The 25,722-nt window shown below is 42.3% G+C and overlaps 2 protein-coding genes across 3 annotated transcripts in view; one reads left to right on the forward strand and one right to left on the reverse strand.

Annotated features, from left to right (window-relative positions):
* The first annotated feature begins 1,204 nt into the window (after positions 1-1,204).
* On the forward strand, positions 1,205-19,692 carry LOC138947425 (monocarboxylate transporter 12-like). 2 transcript variants are annotated; one of them, XM_070318892.1, is made up of 6 exons: positions 1,205-1,335; positions 10,792-12,660; positions 14,074-14,217; positions 14,410-15,765; positions 17,395-17,445; positions 18,400-19,692. In XM_070318892.1, the coding sequence occupies exons 2-6, from the start codon at positions 12,465-12,467 to the stop codon at positions 18,525-18,527; spliced, it is 1,875 nt and encodes a 624-aa protein (XP_070174993.1). In that variant the 5' UTR covers positions 1,205-1,335; positions 10,792-12,464; the 3' UTR covers positions 18,528-19,692. The 2 variants fall into 2 exon arrangements, with proteins under 2 accessions (XP_070174993.1, XP_070174994.1); XM_070318893.1 differs by lacking the exon at positions 1,205-1,335 and adding an exon at positions 4,857-4,971.
* Positions 19,693-20,090: 398 nt separating this feature from the next.
* Positions 20,091-25,722, reverse strand: part of LOC138946561 (ankyrin-1-like) — a 47,501-nt gene continuing 41,869 nt past the window's right edge. Inside the window, exon 19 of the mRNA XM_070318002.1 lies at positions 20,091-25,373. Coding sequence (XP_070174103.1) covers positions 24,834-25,373 — 540 coding nt within the window. The 3' untranslated portion in view covers positions 20,091-24,833. The remainder of the gene's footprint in view (positions 25,374-25,722) is intronic.

Raw genomic sequence — 25,722 nt, forward strand, 5'->3', positions numbered from 1 at the left:
GACACCTATACTGGGCTTGTTCACGCCGGATGAATAGCTACAGTGTGTTTTGCAGTCATAGCACAAAAGCTACGGTCCTCCTTTACGGTAACTTTAGTTACATCATGTATTTTGGGAATCTGTTTAAGTGATATTTCTAGACCTACTACCCTTCTGCACAGTGTTATGAGGACCGTAGCTTTCATGTTGTGACAGCAAAACACGCTGTAGCTATATTTATCCCACAGGCACTTGTCACGAGCGGGTCGGGATCAAAGTGGGCGGGGCCTGTGCGCTCTCAAGACTACTACTATTACAAGGTATAACCCTCTTCGTGATTCTAGACCGAACGGAAGTAGTGAAGTTATCAGAAACCGAGATTGCAGCAGACGATTGACAGGTTGCTAAGCTGTGTATGGCAGGAATGCGAAGTTTGCCGACGAGGTCGAGAGAATCAGTATTATACCTTGTATAAACCATAAGAAAAGACCCCCCGTCCACCACAAGTGACAGCCAAGACAAAGGCCCCGCTCACCTCGTGACGAGTGTGTTATTATCCCTGACTACAAAGATCTTTGCAAGCCGTTTTAAGTGCTGTTCACACGGCAGGCTTACAATGAACTTTCCGTCAATTTTCAAGCGTTTTTGTCAGAACCAAATCAACTGAACATCGCTACCCATGTGAAGAGCGCTATTGCTCATAGTTTAGGCAACGATTCTCGGTTGACTTGCGCATTCGGGCGCATTCGTTGTTTTCCGGCTGGACCGGCCTAACCCGCCAAGTCGCTTGTAAATCGCTGAGAAGTGGAGCAGCGCTCAACTGAGTTTCCAAGTCGCTGGTAAATCGCGGAACTGACTCAATCACAAGTAAATCGTCGGGACCGTTCCCATGGCAGACATTTCGTCGACTTGGTCTCAGCGACTACCGAGCGACTTGGTCTCAGCGACTACCGAGCGACTTGGTCTCAGCGACTACCGAGCGACTTGGTCTCAGCGACTACCGAGCGACTTCAAGTTTAAACCAACTATAAAGTTGAATGAAAGTTGTTTTAAAGAGATATAAATATATACAGTTGATATACGTCGCCCTGACCGTGTGAATAGCACTTAACAGTTCGTGCATTATTTCTGGCGCCGTTTTAATAGCGTCACGCTTAGTTGCAGTTGACTGGGTCGTAGTTTTCTTGCGTGGGTGTTGGCCCGGTTTGAGTACACCACGTGGTGCCAGCCTGTACATGGTTGATTACACGTGACCTTGAACTTTAAGCCTGTATTGATGGTTTGTGTGTTCTACAGGCTAGTCCTTAAGTGGCTTCGCTTTGTGCCTGCAGGACAGGAATATTCTTCATCATCACGGTTTGTTTGTTTGTTTGTTTGTTTGCTTAACGCCCAGTCCACCACGAAGGGTGATATCAGGGCGGTGCTGCTTTGACATTTAACGTGTGTTACGCGTGATTGTTCTGAAAAGTGACTATTACATGATTGTTCTGAAAGTCTACTATTTATTTCATCGTAATCATGTAAGCCCTCATACGTGATTGTTCTGAAAGCTTACTAATTTACATGATTGTTCTGAAACTCTACTAAAGGTAAACTTGCTTCACCCGTGAAATGTAGTCAGATATGGAACAATATGTATACCCCTGCCCAACGAAGTGTGTTTGAGTTGATCCGTCTTCTGTGTGCGCGACAGCTTCAGATGTGTGTTTGAGTTGATCCGTCTCTCCACTCCCTTTTTATATTTAGTCAAGTTTTGACTAAATATTTTAACATCGAGGGGGAATCGAAACGAGGGTCGTGGTGTATGTGCGTGTGTGTGTGTCTGTGTGTCTGTGTGTGTGTGTGTGTGTGTGTGTGTGTGTGTGTGTAGAGCGATTCAGACTAAACTACTGGACCGATCTTTATGAAATTTGACATGAGAGTTCCTGGGTATGAAATCCCCGAACGTTTTTTTCATTTTTTTGATAAATGTCTTTGATGACGTCATATCCGGCTTTTCGTGAAAGTTGAGGCGGCACTGTCACGCCCTCATTTTTCAACCAAATTGGTTGAAATTTTGGTCAAGTAATCTTCGACAAAGCCCGGACTTCGGTATTGCATTTCAGCTTGGTGGCTTAAAAATTAATTAATGACTTTGGTCATTAAAAATCTGAAAATTGTAAAAAAGAATAAAAATTTATAAAACGATCCAAATTTACGTTTATCTTATTCTCCATCATTTGCTGATTCCAAAAACATATAAATATGTTATATTCGAATTAAAAACAAGCTCTGAAAATTAAATATATAAACATTATTATCAAAATTAAATTGTCCAAATCAATTTAAAAACACTTTCATCTTATTCCTTGTCGGTTCCTGATTCCAAAAACATATAGATATGATATGTTTGGATTAAAAACACGCTCAGAAAGTTAAAACAAAGAGAGGTACAGAAAAGCGTGCTATCCTTCTTAGCGCAACTACTACCCCGCTCTTCTTGTCAATTTCACTGCCTTTGCCATGAGCGGTGGACTGACGATGCTACGAGTATACGGTCTTGCTGAAAAATGGCATTGCGTTCAGTTTCATTCCGTGAGTTCGACAGCTACTTAATTGACTAAATATTGTATTTTCGCCTAACGCGACTTGTTTTTAGGTGTAGGGGGTGGGGGAGGTTTGTCAAACCATTTTATCAAACCATTTGAATAATTCATATACAAAATTCTGGTGGTTGCTGTGTAATAAAAAAACAAGTGTCACTGAAAACAGAGATGTGCTAATAAATTTAGCTTTCATGTGTGTGTATGTGTTGTGTGTGTGTGCGTATGTACTCAGTGCACTGGCGTCGGAAACTGGGCGGGGGGGGGGGGGGGGGGGGGTAGCAGCTGTTCCTGGGGTGGGGGGGGGGGGGCAAACATGTCCCAATATTTAGGATGACAAAAATATTCAGAGAGAGAGAGAGAGAGAGAGTGTGAGAGAGAGAGAGTGAGAGAGAGAGAGAAGAGAGAGAGAGAGAGTGAGAGAGAGAAGAGAGAGAGAGAGAGAGAGAGAGAGAGAGAGAGAGAGAGAGAGAGAGAGAGAGTTGATAAACAAAATACCCCCCCACACACACAAAAAAGAAGTATATTGTCTCGCGTGCAAGAACTTTATAGCCCAGACTCCCCACCCATCTCGCAACCCCGGCCATCTCCTCACGTCTCTCATCCCCTCTCCACTTGAATTTTTAGTTCATAAGAAAAATAAAAGTTTCATTTGTGAAAATTATTTGTTGTGCCTTTCGTTTTTAAAGGGGCAAAAATTAGCTTCCATTTTCCCTCTTTGCCATGCCTTTCGGTCCATTTTGGTGACCTAGCCACCTATAGCATGGCAAAGAGGGAGAATCTAAAGTTTCTATGTGTCCCTTTAAACCTGTAATTAGAATTTTGAGTTGGGAATACTCAAGAAGAATCATTACATTTTTGAAGATTATAAATAATTTTTGTCTTTGGACATTTAATTTGAATTTTGAGTTGAGAACAATAAAGAAGACATGTTCAATGTATGAAACGTATTACTTGTTGAGTTTGTATTCATTGGGCGGGGGTATGAATATCAATTTCACTTAAGATTTAATATCATTGTATCAAAATATTGTTCTAATTACATACAGACATATACACAGACAGACGGACAAAGTGAATCCAGTGTACCCCCTCCAACTTCATTGGGCTGGGGTATAAATATCAATATCACTAAAGATTTAGTATCATTGTATCAAAATATTGTTCCATATACATACAGACATACACACAGACAGATGGACAAAGTGAATCCAGTATACCCACCTCCAACTTCGTTGGGCTGGGGTATACATATTGTTCCATATCTGACAACATTTCACGGGTGAAGCAAGTTTACCTTTAGTAGAGTTTCAGAACAATCATGTAAATTAGTAAGCTTTCAGAACAATCACGTATGAGGGCTTACATGTTTACGATGAAATAAATAGTAGACTTTCAGAACAATCATGTAATAGTCACTTTTCAGAACAATCACGCGTAACAAACGTGCGCCACACACAAGACAGAAGTCGCAGCACAGGCTTCATGTCTCACCCAGTCACATTATTCTGACACCGGACCAACCAGTCCTAGCACTAACCCCATAATGCCAGAAGCCAGGCGGAGCAGCCACTAGATTGCCAATTTTAAAGTCTTAGGTATGACCAGGCCGGGGTTCGAACCCACGACCTCCCGCTCACTGGGCGGACGCCTTACCACTAGGCCACCGTGTTGCGGTATTACCACAAGTAGGCTACTAGATGCTTCAAGGAATATATATGGCAATAATTGGTCAGTTATGTCACAAAGTGGAGATTTTGGTGCATTATCGTGGTTATGCTCGATACAGACTAACACAGACCAACGAAACCCTATTGGGGAGCTGGAGCAATACAACAGCAATATTTTGGCGTCAAAAAAGCGGTTACAGATTGAACCTAGATTTCTCTCAAAATTAATAAATTCGTTTAATCGATGATCCAGCTCTGAGGAATAGCGAAATGGGCGGAGCTTTGATTTTTTCCAGCTCTGACGCGATTCACAAAACCAAAAAAAGAAGGCCGTATAGATTAAATATGTACTCCTGCTGATAGAATCGCATATATTTGACACTTCCTATCAGTGGATTGCATCAACAAGTAACGTTGGACACTGCCTACGACACCAAGTGTTGCGATCGAACTGCGCCGACTGCGAAAAAGTGGGCCCCTCAGAGCTGGAACACTTAAAAAAATCTAAAAAAATCACCTCAGAGCTTTTTACGCATGGAACGTCTCCCACACGTGGTTCCTGCAGCTGAAAACGGTTGCATGCCTTTTATTGATTACATGCGCGTGCCGAAGCGGCTGAAGCTAAGTTCAAGGTCGAATGCGTCTCGTAAAGCATTGGTTGGGTTCTCAGAACACCATTGACTGCCCGTGGTGCTTTTGCCGGTGAGTGTTTGCTGCGGAATCTCCGCATTTTTTAACAGGTAAGTGGGCTACATACGTACGTTATAAACTTGGCCAAAACATTATTGCAACAATTTTCGAACGCTCAGAAAAGCGTTAAACCACAATCCATTTTAATTTAACTTTATATGCTGGAAAAGGTAATTATGTCTACTGTTCATATCATTTGTTCGATTGGTGGTACTTTGTATAGGCATCCCGTGGCAGCCTGTCAAACAAGGTCACCCCTAAAATCGACCTGACAAAAACCAATGCCCCGTATTTTAAAATCTACAAAAAATCAGAATGTGCACTTACCAAACACTTCTGACTACCATCGGAAAGGTCATTCAATTTCCTGTTCAGAGCATTTTGTTTCATGCACCTTACGTCTTTAGTATTTGTATAGCCTTTTGTCAAAGGCGGTAGGTGTCAAACGTTTCAGAGGCCAAATAAGGCACGTTTTGCGGCCATTTTTGAGGGGGTCCTCCACTGAGAGAGCCATATCTGCTCAAGTTCCCAATGAATTGCTTTGAAAATTTCAGAAGTTATGACCAATCGGCTGACCAGAATGTGTGTGGATTTTTGTGAACGTGTATATCAAGCGTGTCGTATTACGTAACTTTTCCGAAAGATCTAAACAAATATTCTTATTAATTCAGGGTTTAAGGAAAAAAAATCGTGACTTTGCATGCTAAGCCAAAATTGGTTGAGGCAAATGATGCCAAAGTTTCAGGCAGATCTGAGTGCTGGGTTACATTTGCTGGAGATGGGAACACGCAAGAAAAATTATCTATCACCGTCAATGGTGCCGTATACAGCAGCTGGAGAGTTCTAGGCCTGTGCTTGGCTGTGGTTATTTTTAGCCGGAGCGCTGTGTTCCGCTGTGTTCCGTGCGACACACGCTTGTGTGTGTGAATTTGAGAGAGAGAGAGAGAGAGAGAGCGAGAGCGAGAGTAAAGAGAGAGCGCCCATTTGTCCTTCGCTGGGAGTATGCAGTGCCTTAATTTGTTTTTATCCAAAGACATTATATTGTTACGCGAGAGATTGTTCCACTGAATAACAGTGTGTGTTCAACATTGAATGAGCCCCGTGTTTTGCCTGTCACTTTAACTGTGACAACTACATGCCCACAGCTGCGCAAAACACACAATTATTTGGATTGTGTTTGATCCGGTGTAGGATCCGGTCCGGTCCCCCCTCTGAAGTAGTCCCCCGGGGGACCAATTCGTGGCAAAAACTGCTCTATAATGGTCCCCCATTAGACATCCAGCCTCGTTTTTCTTAGGCATTCAAGCCATTTTCAATCTATATCTTCGTCCGGTATTATGTAGTGCACAGACAGCAATCTCTTTGTTTGACTATATTTTGCAGGAAATAAAATAGATCTGATTTATAATGCCGTTCAAAAGAAAAATCACATGAAATAAAATGAATAATAAATAAATACTGATAAGAAGAAATGAAACCAGTCTCTGATTCTTTCCTTTCTTTTCTCTGAAATTGCTGGTAACATTACTAACATTGTAACAAGAAAAACGAGGCTGGATGTCTAAGGGGGGACCATTATAGAGCAGTTTTTGCCACGAATTGGTCCCCCGGGGGACTACTTCAGAGGGGGGACCGGACCGGATCCTACACCGGTTTGCAGGTTTATGAATACTTAGTTCTGGAAGGGCCCAGGCTCTCTTATGTAACTATTCCTTCGTTTATTAAGCTTAATCGTAATTTTTTGTGTTATGTTATGCTCGCACGCGTACAAACACAACATGTTGCTATAAAACAGTCAGACAGACAGATAGACAGAGAGGGAAAGAGAGAGAGAGAGAAACTGTAACTGAACTTTATCACTAACAAGAAGAGCAAACGCTCGATCGAGTCACTTTCGCAGTTCTGAATATTATATGGACAGGAAGAAATTGCTATTCACAACACAATGAGTCACGTTCACATAAAATTTGAGCCCGGTCACTTTTATAGTTTCCGAGAAAAGCCCAACGTTAAGTTGTGTGTTGCCGAACAGAAAAGGCTAGTTATCTCCCTTGTTTTTCTGATAACGTTCGTAAAAGGCTACAGATGTAAATACTTTGATGTAAAGAATAATCCTACAAAGTTTCAATCACATCCTATGAACTTTGTCAAAGATATAAAATGTCTAATTTTTCCTTTGACGCTGACCTGTGACCTTGAAAAAGGTCAAAGGTCAACGAAACCATCGTTAAAGTGTAGAGGTCATTGGAGGTCACGACTAAACAAAATATGAGCCCGATCGCTTTGATAGTTTCCGAGAAAAGATATAAAATGTCTAATTTTTCCTTTGACGCTGACCTGTGACCTTGAAAAAGCTCAAAGGTCAACGAAACCATCGTTAAAGTGTAGAGGTCATTGGAGGTCACGACTAAACAAAATATGAGCCCGATCGCTTTGATAGTTTCCGAGAAAAGTCCAACGTTAAGGTGGTGTCTACGGACGGCCGGCCGGACGGCCGGCCGGACGGCCGGCCGGCCGGACGGCCGGCCGGACGGCCGGCCGGACAGACTAACACTGACCGATTACATAGAGTCACTTTTTCTCAAGTGACTCAAAAAGGATCAGGGCCGGACTACCGGGGGGGTTATGGGGGTTGCGCACCCCCCCCCCCCCCCCTAGCCTAAACATGTACCTCGCTTATTTAAAACATTTTTTATTATTGTTTATTTTATGCCGTTTCATGCAAGGAGCGACCACTGATTTTCCTATCGGCTCAGAATATGACCTACCCATCAGCTTCTGCCCCCTGAACCCCACAAGGGGCTCTGCCCTTTGACCCCGCCAGGGGGAACATCCCCCTGGACCACCACTGGCACCCCCCCCCCCCCCTCCTCTTCGCCTAGTCCGGCCCTGAGGATAGAGCTTTTAGGCCGGAATTCCGAGCGGACTTTCGCGCTATTCTCGTCGTTGATTATGGATAGCCAATAAAAAGACAATAAAAAAACAAGTCGCGTAAGGCGAAAATACAATATTTAGTCAAGTAGCTGTCGAACTCACAGAATGAAACTGAACGCAATGCCATTTTTCAGCAAGACCGTATACTCGTAGCATCGTCAGTCCACCGCTCATGGCAAAGGCAGTGAAATTGACAAGAAGAGCGGGGTAGTAGTTGCGCTAAGAAGGATAGCACGCTTTTCTGTACCTCTCTTCGTTTTAATTTTCTGAGCGTGTTTTTAATCCAAACATATCATATCTATATGTTTTTGGAATCAGGAACCGACAAGGAATAAGATGAAAGTGTTTTTAAATTGATTTCGACAATTTAATTTTGATAATAATGTTTATATATTTAATTTTCAGAGCTTGTTTTTAATCCGAATATAACATATTTATATGTTTTTGGAATCAGCAAATAATGGAGAATAAGATAAACGTAAATTTGGATCGTTTTATAAAAGAAATATTTTTTTTACAATTTTCAGATTTTTAATGACCAAAGTCATTAATTAATTTGTAAGCCACCAAGCTGAAATGCAATACCGAACCCCGGGCTACGTCGAAGATTACTTGACCAAAATTTCAACCAATTTGGTTGAAAAATGAGGGCGTGACAGTGCCGCCTCAACTTTCACGAAAAGCCGGATATGACGTCATCAAAGACATTTATCAAAAAAATGAAAAAAACGTATGGGGATATCAATCCCAGGAACTCTCATGTCAAATTTCATAAAGATCGGTCCAGTAGTTTGGTCTGAATCGCTCTACACGCACGCACGCACACACACACACACACACACACACACATACACACACACATACACACACACATACACCACGACCCTCGTTTCGATTCCCCCTCGATGTTAAAATATTTAGTCAAAACTTGACTAAATATAAAAAGACCGTCAATAAAAGTCCGCGCGGACCTTTTGACCTATCAACGACGAGAATAGCTCGAAAGTCTGAGCGGAATTCCGGCCGTAATTGCGCGCGTTGTTGGCCGATTTGGCTTTCCATACTCTCTCTCTCTCTCTCCCATCAACCTCCCCCCTCCTACTCTCAGCTTTACAGTTTGGCTTGCAAGGAAACCTAGAGTAGTGGAAGATACTCACCGCGTTATTTCAAACCCCTGACAAAAGATGAATGAACTTGCAGAATGAGTGAAAGAAACTTGACAAGGTGAAAAAATTGGTGCACAAAGAGTAGGCCTACTTCCCCCTGATGCGGAGGCGTACAGCTGATCACACAACGTTTCTTTTACAAAGATTTACCAGGTTTTGTGTTGCTTTTGGCCCATAGGTCTTTGAAAAGAAGAAGAAAACAAGTCGCGTAAGGCGAAAATACAACATTTAGTCAAGTAGCTGTCGAACTCACAGAATGAAACTGAACGCAATGCAATTTTTCAGCAAGACCGTATGTACTCGTAGCATCGTCAGTCCACCGCTCATGCTCATGGCAAAGGCAGTGAAATTGACAAGAAGAGCGGTTTAGTAGTTGCGCTGAGAAGGATAGCACGCCTTTCTGTACCTCTCTTCGTTTTAACTTTCTGAGCGTGTTTTTAATCCAAACATATCATATCTATATGTTTTTTGGAATCAGGAACCGACAAGGAATAAGATGAAAGTGTTTTTAAATTGATTTCGAAAATTTAATTTTGATAATAATTTTTATATTTTTAATTTTCAGAGCTTGTTTTTAATCCTAATATAACATATTTATATGTTTTTGGAATCAGAAAATGATGGAGAATAAGATAAACGTAAATGTGGATCGTTTTATATATATATATTTTTTTTTTACAATTTTCAGATTTTTAATGACCAAAGTCATTAATTAATTTTTAAGCCACCACGCTGAAATGCAATACCGAAGTCCGGGCTTTGTCGAAGACTACTTGACCAAAATTTCAACCAATTTGGTTGAAAAATGAGAGCGTGACAGTGCCGCCTCAACTTTCACGAAAAGCCGGATATGACGTCATCAAAGACATTTATCCAAAAAAAGAAAAAAACGTTCGGGGATATCAATCCCAGGAACTCTCATGTAAAATTTCATAAAGATCGGTCCAGTAGTTTGGTCTGAATCGCTCTACACGCACGCACGCACGCGCGCACACACACACACACACACACACACACACACACACACACACACACACACACACACACACATACACCACGACCCTCGTTTCGATTCCCCCTCTATGTTAAAACATTTAGTCAAAACTTGACTAAATGTAAAAAGAAACATAAGTGCTTGAAAAAAAAAAAATCTTAAGTCTTTGAAGCGAATAAGAGAAAACTCACATATACTATAGACGGTGAAAAAGGTCATGTTTGCTGAGATTTGATGATGCAAATAATGTCCAGAGGAATTATATACATGGCATATATGACAATCAGAAAAATGGATTCAGCACTCTTTTTCATCACCGTCATCTTCTTTAACATTCCCTATTTTCCCCTTCGCCCCTTTTATTTTCGTTTCCATGGCTACACCCAATGTATGTCATAATGTTGTTGCTGAAAAGTACATGACTGTTGTGTTGTTGTTGTTTCGGTTATCTTTATGTTAGAATTTAGACAATACTAGTTTAGTGTTGTGATAGCGTAATGCTATTTGTTGTCCTTGTTCTGCAGCTTATCGATCTGTACACTCGGAAGTGTGTATGTGTGTGCCTGGGTAGGGGGGGGGGTGGGGTAGGGGGAGGCGGAGTGTGTGTGTGAGTGTTTGTGTGTGTGTGTGTGTGTGTGTGTGTGTGTGTGTGTGTGTGTGTGTGTGTGTGTGTGTGTGTGTGTGTGTGTGCGTGCGTGAGAAAGAAAAGAATAGTCATAAAAAAACCTTGATTATATATATTTTATTGTATTCGATATTTTCTTTGTATATATCAGATGACAAAAGGACAGCTTTGCCAAAACTCATCCGGGCACCTTTAAAAAGACCGGAGCATACGGGCACCCCCAGACATCGAGGATCCATACGCTGAAGCTCATCTTCAAGCAAAACACAACACTGACATACTTTGGCTGGCTAGCGCTAAGGGGCTCCGCTCACATATGTAACTTCAGCAGGACCGACGACGCACTGCAGATTATCCCAGCCCGCAACACGTTGCATGAAAGGAAAACAGGCCAAGTACTCGTCATAATCACTATCGCGGCATAAATAATAGGCCGTGCGTCGTCTGTGCCGCTGAAACTGCGCAGGTATATTCTGCCCATAAAAGCGTGACCAGACTTGGACGCCGTTTTATGGTATATGCGCCGCAGGCCGTTTTGTGCGTCGCGCGGGATTTTGCCGAGTGGCCACACATCGACGACTTTTTTTTTCACAACGCGGTATCAGTGGAGCGGAAGCGTCAAGGTCACCTGACAGGAAGGTCAACACGCTAGCGGTAATTTGCAAAGATGGCTGCGTACATACAAAACAGTGACAGTTGCATCGACTGCCACGCCGCGAACTTTGCGTCCCTGTTTTTGTATAACTTGGAAAATGTATTCCACAGGGATTCGTGGCTTCTGTATAGATCGATAAGTTCGCCGATCTGTGTCGAAGAGATACTTAGAGTCTACCCACAATCCAACTCGATCTGACGGTTGACGTCATCGCTCTGGTTTTCTCTGATTGGTCAAATTTCCGTCGTTCTATTTCTGTGTCAGAGAAATTAGAACACGCTCTATTCTGTCTGCAGATAACGCTTCGCGATCATAGCCCGCCGCGGCGTGCCCCGCGGGACCGTTTTGAGCATGTCAAATGTGGACAGGGTCAGCCTGGAGTGTCTGGACAGGCCTTTAGGGGTTCCGCTCACATTATGTAACTTCAGTAGGAACGACGACGCACTGCAGCTTATCCCAGTCCGCTACACGTTGCGTGTCATGAAAGGAAAACAGGCCAAGTACCCGTCATGATCCCTATTGCGGCATAAATAATAGGCCGTGCGTCGTCTGTGCCGCTGAAACTGCGCAGGTATATTCTGCCCATAAGGGGTTCCGCTCACATATGTAACTTCAGTAGGAACGACGACGCACTGCAGCTTATCCCAGTCCGCTACACGTTGCATGAAAGAAAAACAGGCCAAGTACCCGTCATAATCCCTATTGCGGCACAAATAATAGGCCGTGCGTCGTCTGTGCCGCTGAAACTGCGCAGGTATATTCTGCCCATAAGCGAACGGGGCGCCGCCTCACTCAACATGGGACTCGACGCTGCGTTCTGTTTGCTTAGCCTCTGAGTGAACTCCTAGCATGTAACCACGTTATGTCCCAAATGGGGACAGAAAAAGCAAGTGAGCATAGCATAAGCTGAGTGAAAGTACAGCCTCAGATTATTTGAGCGAAGTTGAATTTGCGAAGCTGGCTGGGGCACGAAGCTTCAGCACTGGATTTTCGGCAAAAAGACTTCGCGAAGGCTGTGCAAAGTCGACTTCAGGCTCAATAAAGAACAGCTTCTTGTGATTAGACACTAGCAGGTCTTCACATAAGTTGACCTGTGAGATCGGAAAAAATCTCCGCCCTTAACCTACCAGGGGCTGCCGGGATTTGAACCCGTCCTCAGCATCTCCAGCATGACGGTGACCACAACGGTTGATTCTGGGTACGCTTGGGTGATTTTGCTGGCTAGTGTCGGTTGCAACTACGTCAATGGCGTTCTGGTCTACTTCGTGGGTGTCATTCATGTGGAACTGCTCATCAAGTTCCAGGATGACGTCACCACCACAGCATGGGTCGGGGCGGTGTACTCCAGTCTACAAATGCTGGGAGGTAACTCGTTCGACTCTTCTGTACTCGGGGGACCTGTGTGTGTGTGTGTGTGTGTGTGTGTGTGTGTGTGTGTGTGTGTGTGTGTTTGTGTGTGTGTGTGTGTGTAGGTGTGTGTGTAGGTGTGTTTGTGTGTGTATGTGTGCATGAGTGTGTGTGTGTGTGTGTGCTTGACATACAGTGGTACCTGCGATGAAAGGACACCCTTGGGACCAGCTAAACGTGTCTCTACATTGCAGGTGGCCTGTCATGACAGGTATACTTTGGTAGAGATAATAGACAAAGGGACCTCAGAATGTGCCCTTTTAAGGGAGGTGTCCTCTCATCAGAGGGGCAACACATTGTTTCGAACTGTACTGACTTCGTTTTGATGATAAAATAATTCGTTGGTGTTTTAACAATGTTTGTATAAACCAGCTGTCAATTTATTACTTTGTTTTTAAAAGTTAGGTCTTGCGCCAAAACGAGGCTTCCGATTTGTTTTACAGTAATGTACTTCCTTTCTAACTGCACAAAATAAATTCTTTGAAAATGTCTCACTCTCAACGGAAAGCAGCCAGGATGTTCCCGTTCGGTGAGGGTTCAAATGGAAGTATGTTTGTACTTTTAAATAAAAAGAAAACACACCAGTAACCAGGTTAGGTAAGTTTAAATCAATATTTCGGCATGTAACTGCCTTCTTCGGGATGGTATGGAAAGAATGGAATGGTACAGTATGTTTGTACTGTATGTCAAGGGTCGGAGAGGTCAGTGATCAGAAACAGATGGTTTACGGGAGACGGGGGGTGTCTTTAATTTCAGATCCTTAAATTGCACTGAGTAGAAAACCGCCTCTGAATTTACAACGCTAAAGTTAAGCATAAAGAGCTTTAGTAAAACAAGAGGCGAAGCCTTCAAGGCTCACGTAAGAAATCGACAAACAGTAACACAAACTCAATCACTCCGTCACACATACACACACACACACACACACACACACACACACACACACACACACACACACACACACACACACACACACACACACACACACACACACACACACACAGTAAGCATAGGTGAAACTATATGCAAGAAAGCGAGACCCTGGATCTGCCAAGAAGTCTCGGCCCGCTCACAATAACAATGACCGAGACTTTCAGTAATTCCTTTGCGTGACGTCTAACCCTCTTACGTCATAATGTGACGTCTTCAAATAGTTTCTATCACACACGTCGAACACTTTTGACCGAGACTGACGTAATCCATAGACTCGGAAATGTTAAAGTTTCTACCACAGACATACACACATACATACGCACGCACGCACGCACAGACAGACAAAGTTTATCATCGCATAGGCTACACTTACGTGAGCCAATGAGATAATTTTCACTAACCAAACTTGTGTAATATAACTGAAAAAATCTGTTGCAGCTCCGGTTGCCGGTTGGCTGGTTCATCGCTACAGTTGTCGAGTCAGCGTCGTGTTGGGCGGGGTGTGTCTCCTTGTCGGTTTCACTGTCTCCGCCTTCGCCACGTCAGTCACGCAGCTTGTCTTCACGTATGGACTAATCGCTGGTAAGTGTGTTATTGTGGGCGGAGCCTCTGCATGTGACCCCGCCCTCGTTAATTTATAGGACCAATTGCAAGCTCGAAAGTGTTACCTACTGGTTAGAAATTAGTGGATCTGCTGTAATAATTAGTTTTAGGGCTGAACTAATGCCCCAGTAAACACACCTGTCGATCTAATCCATTCATTTTTCTTTGCAGGCTTGGGACTTGGCCTGTGTTATTCGCCGACGCTGATGATCGTCACGTTCTACTTCGACAGATTCCGAGCCCTAGCTTCGGGTGTGTCCGTGTCCGGGATGGCCATCGGGATTCTGACCGGCTCTCTCACCACCCAGAGGATGATAGATGTGTACGGCCTCCAAGGGGCTTTTCTGCTGATCGCCGCCTTTGCTTTCCACTGTTCTGTCTTCGGAATGCTGTACCGCCCAACACATCACGAAGGAAAAGGAGGGAGGAGAGAGAAGTTTCCCAAGCTACTTCAAGAACCTGACGAGAAGACATTTAAAGGGAAGTCACCCCTGGATATAGTTATCTTTATTCCCAATGGGAACAGTGAAGCCGTTAGTCATAGTGACAGTGACGCCACCAAACCGAGCGACAAATCTGCATTGAATTTGAATGTGGAAAGATGTGAAAATGACTGTGTGAAATATTCTGAATCGGCTGTCTTCATCCCCAAAGAAAAATGTGATGCTGTTTCTGAAAAGGTAGCAAAAGGCATAGAGATTGAGCATGGGAATTTACAGTGCAGAACAAATTCAGAATCAGAAACAGACGCGAGTGCCGAGTCCGAGCAACTGCTCGAGTCAAAAGAAAGAACTGACGAAGACTCGAATAAGAAAATATTCAATCAGAAACCTTACTTGAGCAACAAAGATCAGAGAATGTCCGATTCAAATGACAAAACTTCAAACACATATGTTCAAGAGGAAGCAGACTCCAAAAACGTACTCGAGAAGCCTTACCAGCCAAGCGGTGTCCATAGCTCACAAAAGGAATTAGATAAAATACAAATACTTGAAGCTGAAGCCTCAAGCGAAAAGAAGCAATCTCTCTTCGTTTCGAATCTCTCAGCCAAGTTTAACAGCATGTTACCGCTCTTGCGAAACCTTGCTTTCCTCAGTCATTGCATGAACTATCTATGCGCTGCAATAAATATGTCTGGGGTGTATCTCCATCTTCCAGAATATTCTAGAACTCACGGAACAACTTCACATGAAGCTGCCACACTTTTCGTCGGCTCTGGCATCTTCAGCCTCGTTTCCAGATTAGGTTCCGGTCTGCTGCTGACGTCATCGCGTGTAAATTCTTTCGCGCTGAGCGTGGGGTTGATGGCCTTGTGCGGTGCTGCCACTAGTTTGTTCCCCTTGTATTCGGACACCTACCTGGGACAAATGGTTTTTGCTTCCATTTTTGGCCTATCCACGGGCGGATTCTTTACGCTGATCAACGTGTTGACTATGGAGTTGGTGGATGTGACGTCACTTCCTGCAGCCTACGGGGTCCTAATCTTTATGATGGGGATTGGCTGGGTGGCAGGACCTCCAATGGCTGGTCAGTTATGCGTGTGTGTGTGTGTGTGTGTGTGTGTGTGTGTGTGTGTGTGTGTGTGTGTGTGTGTGCGTGTGCGTGTGTGTGTAAACTGAAATCCGGGATGTTCCTCCGGCTTTTGAACTCACTTCTTGTAACAAGTTTTGAAAACATTGTCAAATTAGTAGTACATCATTCTCCCAGAAAAAGTTGCACACGTGGTGTCAGTGTACACTAGTGTTTACGATGTGTGCAACGTTTGCTGGTAGAATTAGTAACTAAGACATATTGTGTTCAAAACTGGTTAGGCCAACAAATAGTGTGTTCAAAACTGGTTAGGCCAACAAATAGTGTGTTCAAAACTGGTTAGGCCAACAAATAGTGTGTTCAAAACTGGTTAGGCCAACAAATAGTGTGTTCAAAACTGGTTAGGCCAACAAATAGTGTGTTCAAAACTGGTTAGGCCAACAAATAGTGTGTTCAAAACTGGTTAGGCCAACAAATAGTGTGTTCAAAACTGGTTAGGCCAACAAATAGTGTGTTCAAAACTGGTTAGGCCAACACATAGTGTGTTCAAAACTGGTTAGGCCAACAAATAGTGTGTTCAAAACTGGTTAGGCCAGCAAATAATGTGTTCAAAACTGGTTAGGCCAACAAATAGTGTGTTCAAAACTGGTTAGGCCAACAAATAGTGTGTTCAAAACTGGTTAGGCCAACAAATAGTGTGTTCAAAACTGGTTAGGCCAACAAATAGTGTGTTCAAAACTGGAACACTCCAGTTCAGAGAATATATAGCATGTTAAGGGGACGTTTGTTATCGCTAAAGAAACTGCAAAGAACCGCTAATCTATATATATATATATATATACGGCTTGTGTCTGTCTGTGTGTCTGTGTTTGTGTGTGTGTGTTCGCGATGCACGGCCAAAGTTCTCGATGGATCTGCTTCAAATTTGGTGGGCATATTCAGGTAGACCCCGGACACAACCTGGTCGATGAGAATTTTCAACACGTGCTCTCAGCGCGCAGCGCTGAACCGATTTTGGTTTTTCTGTTCATCTTCCCAGATCCATTCCCAGTAACTCTTCCTTATCTTCTCCAGTGTTTTGCGTTTATCTCCCTTCCTTCGTGTGGCGTCAATCCATATTCCCATTACTATTTTTAGAAGGTCACTGTCCACAACGCTCAATCCATATTCCCGTTACTATTTTTAGAAGGTCACTGTCCAGAACGCTCCTTATCTTCTCCAGTGTTTTGCGCGTTTATCTCCCTTCCTTCGTGTGGCGTCAATCGCGTACGGTGCGCCACTCACCCGGCGTACGGTGCGCCACTCACCCGGCGAAGCCGGGTACCCGGCGAAGCGGGTATTCATCTAGTTTACCAATATCCGCAACCTCTGTCTGTCTGTCTTTCTGAATGTGTGTCTCTCTCTGTCTTGATGTCTGTCTGTATATCTGTATATCTGTCTGTCTGTCTGTCTGTCTCTCTGTCTGTCTCTCTCTCTCTCCACCCTCTCTCTCTCCACCCTCTCAATCGCCAGAAATACTGTTCTTTCTCCGTCTTTGCATGAACAAAAAGTCTTTTTGAACCTGCATGCACAACGCAGAAAAGAATCCGAACAAGAAAGTTAATTGGGTTTCTTTTTTCTCTCCAGGTATGATTGTTGATTCGGGAGGAACCTATGAACACAGTTTTATTTTCCTGGGTAAGTATGTTGTTCAATGTTTAGACACTTGTTTTTATACTCGCACACTCACATGCACAAACATACGTGCGCATGCAAACACGCAGGTACATGCACAGACACAAACACATGTGTACACACACACACACACACACACACACACACACACACACACACACACAACCACACACACACACACACACACACACACAACCACCCCCCAAACACACACACAACCACACACACACACACACACACACACACACACACACACACACACACACACACACACTCAAACAAACGCACACAAGCACACACACTACAACCCCCCCCCCACAACCACCACATACACACTTCTGACATTTTTCTCATAAGATCCCCCTAAAACACGTTTTAGATTTTGCTTTTAGATTAAACTCATTCAGTCACCCTAAACTAGGACGCTCCTCGTATTCTATCGGCGAAGAAAAACTATCCATAATATGGTCTATGTATTTCAATCTCTATAGACACGGGTGGGGACTTACAACTACAAGCCTTTCAGTTCTTTTCTCTGATTGCTTACTCAAAGCAAATTCTGCGGCTACATTGTACAACATAGGCTGCCACTTATAACAGCATGGAAATTCAAAATGGAATGTTGATTTTGTGTTCACAAGTATAGGCAATATTTACTTAAACGCATAATTTGTTTGCCCACTTCCGTCAAAGTCCAAAACCATGTTTATCATTTTTTCTCGGGAATACAAGTTGAAACTGTTCACACTTGTTTTCGGGTATGGGCATGTTTGAAAATCAAGATGAAATGTTGATTGTATGTCGACAAGAATTGCAATTTTTGCTTGAACGCATTTGTTTGCTGACTTGTAAAGTTAAGAACCATTTCACGAAAAGGGCTAATACTTACAGCTCGTGAATTCCATGTGAAACTTTTAAGTTTTATTAATTTATTTATTTATATTTATTTTTTTACAGGTATAGCAATGTTTGCATCAGCAGCGTTTGACCTTTTGGCCAAAGTTCTTCATTCAAGAAAATCCAAGCAGGGGGAGGCCATTTCTTCGTTTCATGACGTCAGCAGTGACGCTTTAAAGGACCATTGACGCAATTTTGACTTACGGTTGTGTTATCGTAGGCCCATTACATGGCAGCAGTTATATTTCTGTTCGTGTGTGTGTGTGTTTGTGTGTCAGTCACGGTGTGCGTGTGTGTGTTCTCAATGTTTGTGATTCATGCTAACCTACTTTTTACTGTCTGAAGTTTCTCATGATTGTTTGAATATCCGCAAATTGCACATCATAACGTATTTTTTCTATTCTTATAATTCAAGTCTTACATTTTCCCACCATCATATCTGAGTGTAATCCTTTCAGTTTGATGTGGCGAACAAGAAGTATCACATGATGAAATAGGCCTACGACAGTGCATAATACTTTATTATGGTAACATTTGTTTCTCTGTATATTCTGCCCAACGCAACCCCTTCCATTAAAGTGCTAATGATAATTAACTCTGGTTCCAAAAAGACCTTTTCTGTGTCTTCATAAGTGTGGCCATTTCTGCAAAAACTGTCACTGTAGTCAAACAAATTGTATTGTATATCCCGAGACTATTTTCCACTTCTTTCATCTGTGTCACAATGTGCTATCACTGATACTTTCTTGAGCTTGCAGAAATTCGGCTTGAAGTGGGAGTCAGTGAGCACAAGAAAGTTTGTTAACATTTTGGTCCAACTTTTACCCCGCGTTTATCCAATCAGAAACAACAGTCAACAATGCCCCAAATTGCTGAAGTGGCCTCAGTTATGTTGGTTTTTTACATTTAGTCAAGTTTTGACTAAATGTTTTAACGTAGAGGGGGGAATCGAGACGAGGGTCGTGGTGTATGTGTGTGTGTGTGTGTGTGTGTGTGTGTGTAGCGATTCAGAGAAAACTACTGGACTGATCTTCATGAAACTTGACATGAGAGATCCTGAGTATGGTATCTCCAGACGGTTTTTTTCATTTTTTTGATAAATGTCTTTGATGACGTCATATCCGGCATTTCGTGAAAGTTGAGGCGGCACTGTCACGCTCTCATTTTTCAACCAAATTGTTGTTGTTTTTCTTGTTTCCATGAAACTTGACCAGTAAATCCTTATAGTAGTGTTTACCTTGACTCTGCCTATACGTTCGTTACAGTCATTTGTAAAAGCTCAATCATTCCAGCGTTTTGATATTGTTCCCTCTTTTGTATTCATGTTGACAAAGAACATTTTTTGAAGTGCGATCGGCGTTTTTTGATTGTTTGGATGATTTGCTGACGTTAAAGCTGCTGACTGCATAATCTCTTTGCATGCGTCTGTCTTTGCAACAAGCATATATCGTATACAGATACAAACCATGTACCAACGAACGCGCCAACATAATGTTATTAATATCACTATCGCACACACACACACACACACACACACAGTCACACACGCACGCACGGACAACACACACACAAACATACACACACACACAAACATACACATATGCACGGACGCACGCATGCACACACACACAAACGTACACAAACACCCACACAAACACACACCCACACACTGAGACACACACACACACACACACACACACACACACACACACACACACACACACACACACAAATCCAAACACACACACTAATCCTCTTGCATGGTTCAGCATTCACAAAATATCATATACAAAAAATGCAATATCATTTCAGCAGTATCGGAACAATAACAATACCAAAAGGCACCAATAACAATAAAAACAGTTCTCGTGCTAACACTACACATAAACTTAGAAATGCACAACTACTGTAGCATTTCCTGGAACGACTTAAATAGTAGCATATTCGTAGGCTCTTCCGTTCTGGCTCTCATGATAATGTATCGTTAAGTTAAGAATAAGTAACAATGTTTTTCTATGTCTGTCAGTCTGTCTGTCATTTCCTCTATCTATCTCTCTTTCTTTATCTCTCTCTTTCTCTCTCTCTCTTTCTCTTTCCCTCTTTCTTTCTTTCTCTCTCTCTCTCTCCCTCTCTCTCTCTCCCTTTCTTTCTCTCTCCCTCTCTCTCTCTCTCTCTCTCTCTCTCTCTCTCTCTCTCTCTCTCTCTCTCTCTCTCTCTCTCTCTCTCTCTCTCTCTCTCTCTCTCTCTGCATACATGCGTGCTCTTAACTGTTAGTGTGGACTCCAACAGTATTGAGCAACAATAACAACGTCATTAAGAACAAGCGACCACGTGATGCATAATTCAAAACACCTATTTGGTTTACACAATGCAAAATGCGTGTACAAAATGCGAACATTTCTACACCATGTAAAACCAATAAAAATAAAATTGTTAAAAAATCAGCAGCATTTCTGCTTTGTTGTTATTTGAAACGAGAACATGTTTGAAATAGGATACAACATAAGTTGGTCCCAGAAATATAGGGAAAAGTTACAGGTATCACTGTATAAGTAACGTGTTACACGGTACTCGTTAACACTAAGCTACACGTATCCACAGTATATTTCCGAACCTGTTTGAGCAATATTATAAACGTATGCATGCTGTTTGAATCAATGTTTATGATAGTAGTATCACTGGCCAACGGATATTTCAAGAAATAACAAGAAGGGCAAAGCCCATACGACTCACATGCTTGACCTCAAATAACTAAACCTAGCAATGACATCATACACTAAGAACTGCTTTAAACATTTTTCCTACCCAAGGTCAAGGTCATCCAAGGTCATGCAACACAAAGCTGTTAATTCAAGACATAGGAAGTACAATGGTGCTTATTGGCCCTTTCTACCATGAGATATGGTCACTTTTAGTGGTTCACTACCTTATTTTGGTCACATTTCATAAGGGTCAAAGTGACCTTGACCTTGATCATATGTGACCAAATGTGTCTCATGATGAAAGCATAACATGTGCCCCACACAATTTTTAAGTTTGAAACAGTTATCTTCCATAGTTCAGGGTCAAGGTCACTTCAAAATATGTATACAATCCAACTTTGAAGAGCTCCTGTGACCTTGACCTTGAAGCAAGGTAAACCAAACTGGTATCAAAAGATGGGGCTTACTTTGCCCTATATATCATATATAGGTGAGGTATTCAATCTCAAAAACTTCAGAGAAAATGGGGAAAATGTGAAAAATAGCTGTTTTTTAGACAACATTTATGGCCCCTGCGACCTTGACCTTGAAGCAAGGTCAAGATGCTATGTATGTTTTTTGGGGCCTTGTCATCATACACCATCTTGCCAAATTTGGTACTGATAGACTGAATAGTATCCAAGAAATATCCAACGTTAAAGTTTTCCGGACGGCCGGCCGGCCGGCCGGACGGACGGACGGACGGACGGACGGACGGACGGACGACTCGGGTGAGTACATAGACTCACTTTTGCTTCGCATGTGAGTCAAAAACGAAAGCTACAAAGAGACAAACAGTTGCAGCAGTATTAGGCCAAACAAAAATATATGTTGGTTTAGGGTAACCCGACCGACCCAATTTTTTCCCGCCGACCCAAAATTTTTGTTTTCATTTTTTAAAAAAACCAAAAAACTTTTGGCACATTTTGCGAACAATACTGAGACTAAGGGAAGTAACCTCCTTTAAAATCGACTAAATTAATTTTTTTTAAAAAAGCCGACCTACTGACCCTATCGTTTTTGGTCACGTTACCCTAAACCAACATATATTTTTGTTTGGCCTTAGTTTTATTCAAACATTCAGACCTCCCAATAACGACCACCCAAGGTACCGACCATGAATGGTCCCAATGGACAGGAGGTTAAAATGTAAAAGTAAATTATATAGCAAAGAACTTCGTCAGGGTTTCTTTAGGGCGGTCGTGAATGGTCCTTATGGACAGGAGGTTAAAATGGAAAAGTAAATTATATAGCAAAGATTATCGTCAGGATTTCTTTGGGGCGGTCGTAATCGGCAGGTAGTCGTTATCAAGAGGTGGTCGCCAGGGCAGGTTCGAGTTTACTAGCTACACAATCAACAATAAACAGTATCATCGTCAAAAGGGTTGCAGCAGATTTCAGCAGAAATGAAAAAAAAAAGAAAAAAAAATTTACATTAAAATAAGAATAAAGGAATGAAAAAAACAACAACTTACCTTAAAGGAAATGTGCGAACTTCTGAGCAACAACATTTATGGCCCATGCGACCTTGACCTTGAAGCAAGGTCAAGATGCTATGTATGTTTTTTGGGGCCTTGTCATCATACACCATCTTGCTAAATTTGGTACTGATAGACTGAATAGTATCCAAGAAATATCCAACGTTAAAGTTTTCCGGACGGCCGGCCGGCCGGCCGGACGGACGGACGGACGGACGGACGGACGACTCGGGTGAGTACATAGACTCACTTTTGCTTCGCATGTGAGTCAAAAACGAAAGCTACAAAGAGACAAACAGCAGCAGTATTAGGCCAAACAAAAATATATGTTGGTTTAGGGTAACCCGACCGACCCAATTTTTTCCCGCCGACCCAAAATTTTTGTTTTCATTTTTTAAAAAAACCAAAAAACTTTTGGCACATTTTGCGAACAATACTGAGACTAAGGGAAGTAACCTCCTTTAAAATCGACTAAATTAAAAAAATTTAAAAAAGCCGACCTACTGACCCTATCGTTTTTGGTCACGTTACCCTAAACCAACATATATTTTTGTTTGGCCTTAGTTTTATTCAAACATTCAGACCTCCCAATAACGACCACCCAAGGTACCGACCATGAATGGTCCCAATGGACAGGAGGTTAAAATGTAAAAGTAAATTATATAGCAAAGAACTTCGTCAGGGTTTCTTTAGGGCGGTCGTGAATGGTCCTTATGGACAGGAGGTTAAAATGGAAAAGTAAATTATATAGCAAAGATTATCGTCAGGATTTCTTTGGGGCGGTCGTAATCGGCAGGTAGTCGTTATCAAGAGGTGGTCGCCAGGGCAGGTTCGAGTTTACTAGCTACACAATCAACAATAAACAGTATCATCGTCAAAAGGGTTGCAGCAGATTTCAGCAGAAATGAAAAAAAAAAGAAAAAAAAAATTACATTAAAATAAGAATAAAGGAATGAAAAAACCAACAACTTACCTTAAAGGAAATGTGCGAACTTCTGAGCACCCCCCCCCATTATCCTCCCCAAAAAGCGAGAGAAATCACATTGTTTCTATAGCAACAAAGGCTCCAAATCGCACATGGGAAAGTAAAGAAGGAGTGAAATTCTGAGCACCCCCTCCCTTCCCCCCACACACATATCCTCCCCAAAAAGAGATAGAAATCACATTGTGTCTATAGCAACAAAGTGAACTTCTGATCGAGCAACGCCCCCACTCCCTCAAAAGAGGGAGACATTACATTGTGTCTATAGAAATAAAAATTCAAAAGATCACAGGGGGAAATACAACATGAGTGATCACAAAATAAAAGAAACATGTACAAAAAAATGTCACAGTTGGTCACAATATTAACAAATAACAAAAGGTCAGTGAGATCCAAAGAAAAGTGATCACAAGGTTGTTCAATAAAAGTTTACGACAATGTATAATCAGATCTGAAGTGGAAAGGTCAGTGAAAAACACTGCGAGGTCAAATGTGTGATCATCAAACGGTAAGGCCAAAAAAATAATAGGTGTGGTTACGGTAACATAGCCAAAAGAATAATAGGTGTGGTTACGGTAACATAGCCAAAAAAAATAATAGGTGTGGTTACGGTAACATAGCCAAAAAAAATAGGGTAGGAAGGTAGGCAATCACTTTTTTTTTTTTAAACTTTTTTTTCTAATGTGTACAAATTAAACCTACTTGACAGGGAAATAAGTGTGCGACTCGGGCGCTTTCGCTATCATTGCGTTTTCTGCACTCGTTTTCTTGGTTTTTGTTTTTGTTTTTTTGACAAATGTAATAAAAAGTTATAGGATCGGCCCCTAAAAATAGGGTAGGTCGGGTTACCGTAACCACACCTATTTTTCTTTTAGGCCTGATCGTTCATACAACAAAAAAGTTATGAAAGTAAAAGAAGTGTATTGCATAGTGTTGTCGTATCACAGTTTGACAGTAAGTAGGCCTATACTTTCACCGCAAAAAAAAGGAAAGAGTTGTTGAAAATTATTACGCAGGAATAGTAAAACACCAAACACCTTAGCTTTGAGCGGTTTAGTCAGTCATGGTACGACTTACAAAAATAAAGAAGCCAAAAAAAACTTATACTCTGTCTCTCTCTCTCTGTCTCTCTGTCTCTGTCTCTGTCTCTCTCTCTCTCTCTCTTCTTTTTTTTGTTTCAAAAGTTAACACATGAACTAATCCAACAAAGTCTTTTTTTACGCACCACTGATGGCAATGAGTATAAACGATTCATGACGTCAGCAGTGACCCAAACAAAAACAAAACCACATTCTACACTTCCTCTGCTTTCACCTTCAACTGGTGCATTTCTCTCAACATTGCCCGGATGTCGTCAAGGTCATGCTTCACCTGCTGAAGGTCAGAGCTCATGCGCTGTTCCACAGACGCCATTTTGATCTGCAAATCTCGCAGCATCTCTCGTTCGCTCTCCTCTCGCGCGACGTTGATGTCACGCACGCGCTTCTCCGGGACAGAAATGCTCCAGACATCGCGGTATTTCTCAGCCGAACCGGTCGACAAAGCAGACCACAGTTCAATCCCGTGAGCCAACGCGTCGGGGTGAAGCGAAGGTCGTTTAGTGTTTCGGTCATACGGCTTGGGCTTGTTCTTGTTTTTGATGAACTTGATGCGCGAAAACATGCGAGTGGACCACGGGAAAGACTTTTCAATGTCGACTCCCAGCTGCACGGACTCTATTCGCCAGGTGACGCTGTGTTGATTCGAGATGGAGGAGTAGGAATCGTTCATCATGGCGATAAGCAGGTTGAGGAGCAGAATTGTGCCCAGGACCATGTAAACCAAGTACAGCACCTGAACAAAGGGAACGCAACAAAGATTTTAATGAAGAATTATGCTGTGAGAACAAAGGGAAGTAAGTGCTGTAGATGCACACGACATGTGCAATAGAGTTATGCGTAACCAATCTTCGGACACCTGAGAGAATAACAAGCATCGAAATGAGGAAGCTACTTTCGTCCTTATTACAGGATGGTCGTCACAGGCTCATATGTTCCTCGTTCTCCAAGGCACTCTAACGAAAATTTACGTACCCAGTCATACACAAGAACTTGATTTTAATCCAGGCCTGACAAAGTTCTTAAATCAAGACCGGTTTCCATACGATTAGATATTTGAAGATCGCAGAAATGGAATCGTTCAC

The sequence above is a fragment of the Littorina saxatilis genome, linkage group LG14 (assembly GCF_037325665.1).
Source record: "Littorina saxatilis isolate snail1 linkage group LG14, US_GU_Lsax_2.0, whole genome shotgun sequence".
NCBI lineage: Eukaryota > Metazoa > Mollusca > Gastropoda > Littorinimorpha > Littorinidae > Littorina > Littorina saxatilis.